Genomic DNA, 7,920 nt, shown 5'->3' with positions numbered 1-7,920 from the left:
CCAACTGAGAGGTAAAGCTGGTCCTCATTAGCCCTACCTATCCCTTATCTCTAGGTTTGCAGCACCATTTTTCAAATCCCGAAGAACAAAAAGGTTCTTCCTTAAATAAGTGCGCTCGCATTACCCTGGACTTTCAGGAAGTAAAATAGAAGAAATGTGGCTCATTTGCCTCACCTCCTTCCATTTTCTTTCACTACTTGCCGTAGTCGCTGGGGGCGGCGGACAGGAAGAAATCCTGTCACTACCTCTGCTGGAAAATTTCCTGACTTCTGGCCTCCCAGCAGCCAAGGCTATCCCAGAAAGTGCCTATTCCTTTTAGCTGGTCTCTCGGACCGAGGTGAAGTTCCCTTAGTCCCACCTGAATTCCCTCCAACTCCGGGCAACACCCTCTTACAAAACAGATCCTGGACAAAGGAGAAGGTGCTTGTGTTTCCTTTTATTCGAGGGAAGTGGGACTGGAAACTCAATGCAAAGTTTCTGCAGGAGTGGCGGATTGACGGGCAGAAGGCTGGCGGCCCATTCTCAGGCTAGGGCTGCTCTGGGGAAAGGGCTCCCGGGTTGCCAAAGGGTTAAATATTTGTCAAGGGTAAAACCTGAGCCTCCCGGTTTTTTGTGCTCGCCCGGGGGCCTGCTGGAGATTCGGTATCTCCCGGTTATTTCCTGCGATCACTAAAGCCAGTTTTCAAGAAAACAAGTCGCAGGGGTTTGAAATGTCACACCAAGTGACCTGGGCACGGCATATCCAGGGGCCATTCCCAGCCCTCTCCCACCAGGGCCGTCCCCCGCCTCTTGCTTTTCGGGTCTGGAAAGAAAATAAACCAAGGACACGCCAGACTGGTTCTGGGTGGACTTAGTTTTCCCCGGCTGCCGCGATCCTAGCGGGGGCTTGTTGTGGCTCCTTCAGTGTATCGCTTGCAGGTGATGCCAAATGCAGATAAGAAGCCGCCGCCCGGCCTGCGCCTCTGTCTAGACGGGGGGAATTAATAAATACGGCGAGATTGATCACGTCGCGCATCCCCTCTGCGGACAGCGCCGAGGACCGGCCCGGCCCGGCCGTCGGATCCGGCCGGGTCGCCCCAGTGTCTGCGCAGGGGTCCGCGGACTGACTTCGCCGTTCGGCCCCCGGGTGGCAGGAGGAGTGACACCTGGGGGCAGGGATCCGAGCCGGGCGTCGCAACGGCGGGAGGACCCGCGCGCACCGGGAGCAGACGGAGCGCGCGGCTGCGACTCTCGAAGGGGCGCGGGGGAACGGGGCGAGGACCGGAGCTAACAGCAGCCGCGACCCCGGCGAGCCTGAGCCACGGGTGGGGCCAGCGGTGAGGCGGACTCCCAAGCGGCGCAGGTTTCCCGCCAAACGGGGTCGCCCCGCCCAGCCGCCCCCCGCCAGCCGCGGCCCCAGGGAGCGCGCGCGCGCCGGGGCCCCGGAGCCCAGCGAACTCGCGCGCGTCGCTCCGCGGAGCCCGGGCAGGCCCCGCCCCACCTCGCAAGGCGCCCAATCGCCGTCGGGCCCGCCCCTGCCGCGCGCAGCACACTGGCCCGCGGCTCGCGGGACGCGGGCACGAGCTGCGCGCGCGGGGCCCGGCGCGCGCGGCGAGGGTAGAAACAGACCCCGACGGGCTTTCTCCTGCCGGCCCTCCGCTGCGCCAGTAGCACGCGGGAGCGGCCTCGCGTCGGATCATCATCTTTTCCTTTCCTTTTCTTTTCCTTTTTATTAAGATCAAAATATCCGTCCCACTATGACCTGGCCGTTCGCAATAAATAACAATAACTTACGTTTGTTTGTTCGGCAAAGGCTCACACCCTCTTGTCCTCCGTCGACCGATAATTTAAAACATGTTCAAGGAAAGTCTCGTCTTACTTATTTTCCCGGCAATCATGCGCTTTGGGGGAAGCGAGCGTCTATTCCTTTCGGGTGGTCCCGATCCTCTTCCCGGCTAGAGCCCGGGCGGAGCCGCCCCGCTGGCAGCGCGGAGAGGGAGCAGGGCGCCCGGCAGACCCCGCGTGGTTTCCCACGTCGACTTGGGAACGCGGGGCGGGAGAGCCAGGGAGAGGAAGGGGCAGAGCTAACGCTAGGAAATCCCAAGTTCTGGTTCTGGAAAAATAAAGGTCCTCGGGGCCGCCTCTCCAGTCTGGTGAACGCAGGTTGTGTCCCGGTTGCTTTGGGCGGTCCTGGCCGCTTCTCTCAGTCCTCTCTTCCTCTCTTTAAATAACAATAATTATTATAATGACAAAGGCGAGAGAGCTTTCGAGCCGGAATGGCCTGAGCTTGGGTGCGTCTCATGCAGGGAGCATGCGAGGTCCGCGGGCCGGCGGGGAGGGGCAGGGTTCCCCTCACGTCTCCACGGGGCTCGGCACCATGCTGTTGGGAGTGTCCGGGAGCTGCGAGGACAGGGAGGTCACGTCGCTGCCAGAGGAGTTGCCCAGAGAGCCAGACTCGGAGAAGGAGACCTAGGGCGCAGAGTTACGGGGATGGGAGATGGAGCGCTAGAGGTACTCTGGAAGGAGCGATCGCTGGCGACCCGCTCTCGGACGCGCTCTCGGACCAAGGACCAGGACCCTTGGGGACAGGCCGCCCGCTTTGGAGCAAGGCCTGCAGAGAAATGAGCCGGGCGTCCTTGTGCCACGGCTATTCGGGTTGGGGCGGGATCCTTTAATCCCCCACATCTCCCCTGCAAGCACTTAGAGGGAAGTATGATCAGGGGTTTGGTTGCAGCCACTGCCACCATTGCCAGAAACTGTCCTGTCTTCATCACAGGAGACCCCCTTTCCTGTCCCCCACCCCCAAACTTCTACCTCGGGTACCTGGCTGATTCCCCACTCCCACGCCCTTCCTGAGGATGCATAGGAAGCACAGGGCTCACCAGCTGTTGGAAGGCGGGTTGGTCCAGGTCGCTCTGGAGTGCGAACTCGCTGAGCGCTTTCCAAGGTGGCTGGTAAGTCTGCACCTCCACCGCGCTGCCCTGCACTGCGCTCTCGTGGCGAATGGGGCTGCCGGCCACCAGGGGCGTGCCGGTCAGTCCTTGGAGGCTCTGCGGGACAAACACAGGTTGGTCCGGGATGCTCAAGGCTGGTTTTGCATTTCCTGCCTTCACAGTGAGATTTGGGGCCAGAGAGGAGCGGGCAGGGCTGAGCTACCCTTCTCCTTGCCACCTCCCCTTCCTCTCCCCACACACTTATGTGAGGATACCCCTACTGGGCTCCAAATTTGGGCCTCATTGCTGGGAGCCAACAGGTAAGGGAGCTCTGAGGGCCTGCGTGCACATCCCTGCCAGGTATGCAGAGGCAAAGCATTGAAAACGAACCACGCAGAGTGTTTGAAAGATTGTACAGCGGGTAGGTCCCTGGCCTTGTTCACCAAGCGAGCTGAATCTCCAGGATTCCATATGGTCACTGAGCCCTCCAGGAATAATTCCAATACGCAGAACCACGAATAAACTCTGAGCACTGCTCTGGGTGTGCCCCCTCCACTGCCCCCCAAAATAAAAACGAATCACAAAGAAAGAAAAATGCAGCCCACCCAAACTTGAGGAGCTCCACAAGCTTGCCACCACAGGCTCTGCGCTGCACCCTGGATTCCCATCTCAAGGGTGCTACTAGGACAGGGCGCCCTGATCTCAGAAGAATTTTAGTGAGCCTAAAACCCCAGCCAACCCTAGCTCAGAGGCATGCTCTTTTTGCAGAATCCCTTTTTCCAAGCCCCGTCCCCAGTGGCCCCAGCTCTCTCTGGTTTCCACCCGGCAAAGCGCAGGCTGATTTCTGCAACACGAATTCCAAACCCCAGCCGAGCCAGCGGCTCTGCCGGCGCCAGCTCCCTCACCGTCTTGTCATTGTGTTGCTGCTGCTGCAGCTGTTTCATGAGGATGGATTTCTTCTTGTCCTTGCAGCGCTTGTTCTGGAACCAGACGCGGATGACCCGCGGGCTCAGGCCGGTCATCTCCACCAACTGCTCCTTCATGAGCGCGTCGGGCCGCGGGTTGGCCGCGTAGCAAGTCCGCAGAGTGTGCAGCTGCTTCTCGTTCAGCACGGTCCGGACGCGGGTCGTCTTCTCCGTCTGTTTGTGCACGTGCGGACGTAGTGAGGGCTGCCGGCCGGACCCCGGGTCTGCGAGGACAGGAGCGGAGTGGAAAGGGAGGGACTGGGGCTTCGGGGAGGCCGAGTCCTTCCAAGGGCCCCGATTTCGTTTCTTTCCTTATTCCCTTGATTTCGCCTCATTTCTAGTCTCTCTACCCTTCAGTTCGCTCTACCCGGACTGAGATGTGCCTGTTCAGCCCTTCCTCACGGGGTCCCCTCCTTCCCTACAGAAGTCCCCAACAGGGGTGCGCCAGAGGGACGTGGGGGTTCTGTGTTAGGCGCTGTGGAGCCGCCTGGCTCCCGAGAGCGCCATCTCGACCCTCCAGTCCTGCCGGGCCAGGCCAATATTCCCGGAGTATTCAGAGTTACAGAGAAAAATAAAGGCGTCTCTGCAGGGAAAAAATGCCACTGACTGGGACTTGGGGCTTCACACTCTTTGGGGATGGGGGGGCGCTGGTCTCCCACTACCCCAGTCTTGAGGGCCCTTATCCCTCTTTGCAAGCCACCCCTCCCCCTTGTGTTCTAGGCCCTAGATGCAAATGGCCTCCAAATCTGAAACAATTCTTTCCTTTTAGTCCTGGGGACCCACAACCTGGATGCCCCCAACAGCCTTCAGGAAAGGGGCCACGCACCCTCAGGGTCCCCATGCAACCGCTGGCATTCTCCTCTATTAGCCTCCGTTTCTTTCCACCCCAGAGGAGAAACGGGTCTGATTCTGGCAGCCCCAGAACTCTCCAACGACAACAAACAAAATGGAACCCCTTCATTCTGCCAGAGCTGAGTGCAAACAACGCCAGTTTCCCTCCTCTCTGTGTCACACTCCGCGGAACTAGGTTTCACCCCTCCGATAGAAGCTGTACAGTTTCCATTTGAGTCCCCTTCCAGGCCATTCTCAGCCTGGATAAATATTTACAAATAGCCCATCTGTTCTCTGAATTTGTTCTATCGTCCACATCCAGCCCAGTTTCCTCTCCCTATAGAGGAGGAAACACCCGGAGGAGTAAGAGCCCGGGAGCCCTACAAGGACACTGGGAAGGCACCTGGGGCTCATCTGGTGGTGGGGGGGGGGGGGGGGATGATGCTCCAGGTCGGTGGTTATGTGCATGGAGCTAACTCTCCAGGCGCCCTCCCTGCACCCTCCCCACAGTCAGCCCTCTCTCCAACTCACAGGCCCTGATCTGGGCTCTCCCGATCAGGGTGCAGAGGTCCCCTGTGTCTCCCAATACCCTGGTGCTTCCCCCCCAGAGAGGCAATGGGTTCAGCTGTTCCTCCAAGAGCCTTCCAAACACACAGACACTGGTTCTTTGTCGGGGGACAGGTCAACGAGGCTGTCTTTACCGGTGGGCTCCGGGCAGGCCAAACAATTCCGAGGATGCGCGCTGTCATTCTTACACAAACCCGCAGGCTAAAGGCTCCTTCCTCTCCGGCAATTACGCATCTGGCTGGAATCTCCCAGTACAAGTCCCCAGATAGAAACCACTTCAGAATTCGTCTTATCACTCGCCCTCCAGCTCCCAGACCCGCACATCCCGGATCACCTCGTAGAACCGCACTCCTCGTATTGGGTCCCCCCACCACGCACACACACACACACACACGCGCGCGCACAGTTTTCTCCCTGCACACGGGAGGGACTACAGCCTTGTTCCCAGCACGCCCCGTTGAATAACTCGCACCGCAGAACACCGTCCTGGGTAAGATGCGCCATCCCGCGCCAGTGACAACTTTTCGCCGGAACGCGAGCATCTCCCCCCAGCACCCCCAGCACCTCGGGAGCACGCGCATCGCCACGCGAGAGCGGCGCGGGGTCCGGCACGGGCTTACCTGGCAAATGCAGGCCTCGGGCGCCGGGGAGCGGTCCGGGGCTGCGCGGACTGCCGGCCGCAGCGCGCTCCAGCAGAAGGCCGTGGTCGGCGCGGCACAGCAGCTCGTGCTCCCGCAGCGAGAACTCGTCGCCCGGGAGCAGCTGGCGGCTGCACACGGAGCAGCGAAAACACTCGATGTGGTACACGCTGTCCCGCGCCCGCATCACCAGGTCGCTGCTGCTGAAGCCCACCTGGCACTTGGCGCACTTGATGCCGAACAGCCTGCGGGGACCCGAGGCGCATCAGCACGGGCGGCGGCCGGCCTGGCTTGCCCGGCGGCTCCCCGCTCCCGGCCAGGACGCGCGCCCGGGAAGCCGGAGGGCCCTTGGGGGCCGGAGGGGGGTCTGCGGAGCGGCTCTCCTCCGCGGGATTCCCGGGGCAGCGTGGGGACCGGACGCCTCGGCGCCCCGAGTGGACGCGCCTTCCCTCCGCAGGCCCCCGAGTGGACGCGCCTTCGCTCCGCAGGCCCTTCTTCCCCGCCTGGCCCCGAGTGGACGCGCCTTCCCTCCGCAAGCCCCGGGCCCCTCGGGCTCCCGCGGGCCTCACCTGACATAGTCCCGCTTGCAGTAGGTCTTCCCGTCTCTCACGAAGCACGTGCACGTCTCGTCCAGGTACTGGCTGCACTCGGCGCATTTGAGGCAGGCCGCATGCCACTCGAGGTCGGGCGACACCCGCAGAATGAACTGGTCGTGGATCTGACTCCCGCAGCCCACGCACATCGCCGTCCCGGGCTTCTCTGCCGGAGAAGGACGCGGGGCCCGGTCAGGCCTGGCTGCGCGGAGCGCCCCAGAGGGCCGCAGCCACTGCAGCCCCGACCCAAGCCCGCTCGCGCTCTCCTTCAAGAACTGCGACAGCAAGGAAGAGGCAGCTGGGCTTTTTCAAGGTGCAGGAAATGGAAAACAATCCCCCACCCCCAATCTTAGAATTTTGCTAAGGTATTTTGTCTCCACCGCCACCGATTTTTTTTTCCTATTATATCCTCTCGGGCATAGCTATTTCGTCGGGAAAACCGGTACCCTTAAAGCCAACATCTTGGGGAGAAGAACAGACAATTAAGCACTGCGGGCGCCGCCGCATCGCTACCGAACGGGGATGTTCTGGCATTTCCGCTCACACACTCCGCACAGCGACTCCCTCCTCTTCCAACACAGACACCACAGCGGCTTTCATCACTCCCCCTCTCTGCCCTTTCTTAGCTAAAGTGTCCGGATCGCCCTGGAGAAGCCTGCCGTGTTGCAAAGACCAGCAAACAGACAAAAAAGCTCACATCTCTCAATCAAACCTCACCGCCTGAAGCGCAGAACAGAAGCAGATTTCACAGCCCGAGGTCAGCCTAGCGGGCTTAGAAATCGGGTTTAGCTAGAAACGAACACAACAGGATGTCCGCGGACAAGCGGTCCTGCAGGAGAAAGAAAAGCGCTCGTTCTCTTCGTCCCCTCCTGGTGTCCTGTCAAACACAAGCCACTTGTAGCATCCGCCAAACATCCTTCTGCATCAGAAATTTCGCATATGAAGCAAACACACCCACGCCCACACCGAGAAAGACTTACTCTTGGAGTGATCCCCCATAGCACCCAGAAAAGGATAATGAAAAATAATGTCCACCATGCAGGAAAGAGAGGTGCGCACAGTGCGTGGCCAGAGGCAGAAGGAAGAGGGTCGCGCGCCCAGCCCCGGCTCTTGGCTAACTAACTCCTGCCCCGCGGAGTCCGAGGGGCGATTCCGCACCGGTCCGCACGCAGCATGACGTCAGCACGCACTCGCCCGGGGCCGAAACTGGGGGCGGGACCTGTGGCGTCACGGAGCCTCCCCAGAACTCCCGAGGAGGAGAGGGAGACGACGGGGACCCGGGGCTGGACGGGCGTAAGGAGGGCGGCCGGGGAGGCGGGGGGCGGGGGTGGGAACCGGGGATTGGGTGAAGGGGAATGGGCAGACTCTGATTGGCCCTGGGCGAACAATGGAGAGCAGCCCCCTCCCCCAAATC

The 7,920-nt window shown here is 60.8% G+C and overlaps 1 protein-coding gene across 1 annotated transcript; it reads right to left on the bottom strand.

The window, feature by feature from the left end:
- Nucleotides 1-1,928: 1,928 nt before the first annotated feature.
- Nucleotides 1,929-7,544, bottom strand: ISL2 (ISL LIM homeobox 2). The gene is made up of 6 exons (XM_056128821.1): nt 7,487-7,544; nt 6,483-6,672; nt 5,896-6,158; nt 3,818-4,101; nt 2,862-3,029; nt 1,929-2,448 (listed from the first exon to the last, which is right to left on the bottom strand). The coding sequence occupies exons 1-6, from the start codon at nt 7,542-7,544 to the stop codon at nt 2,332-2,334; spliced, it is 1,080 nt and encodes a 359-aa protein (XP_055984796.1). The 3' UTR covers nt 1,929-2,331.
- Nucleotides 7,545-7,920: the final 376 nt, after the last annotated feature.

The sequence above is a fragment of the Sorex fumeus genome, unplaced genomic scaffold (assembly GCF_029834395.1).
Source record: "Sorex fumeus unplaced genomic scaffold, SorFum_2.1 ptg000067l, whole genome shotgun sequence".
Lineage (NCBI taxonomy): Eukaryota > Metazoa > Chordata > Mammalia > Eulipotyphla > Soricidae > Sorex > Sorex fumeus.
The sequence above is the reverse complement of the archived record's forward strand: the minus strand, read 5'-3'. Positions and strand labels throughout refer to the sequence as shown.

Excerpts from the sequence above, each read along its gene's own strand:
- ISL2 (XM_056128821.1), bottom strand. The coding sequence starts at position 7,544 with ATGGTGGACATTATTTTTCATTATCCTTTTCTGGGTGCTATGGGGGAT. Across the intron at positions 6,673-7,486 it reads TATGGGGGATCACTCCAAGA|AGAAGCCCGGGACGGCGATG; the intron begins GTAAGTCTTTCT and ends CTTCTCCGGCAG. Across the intron at positions 2,449-2,861 it reads AACCCGCCTTCCAACAGCTG|GTCTCCTTCTCCGAGTCTGG; the intron begins GTGAGCCCTGTG and ends TCTGCGCCCTAG.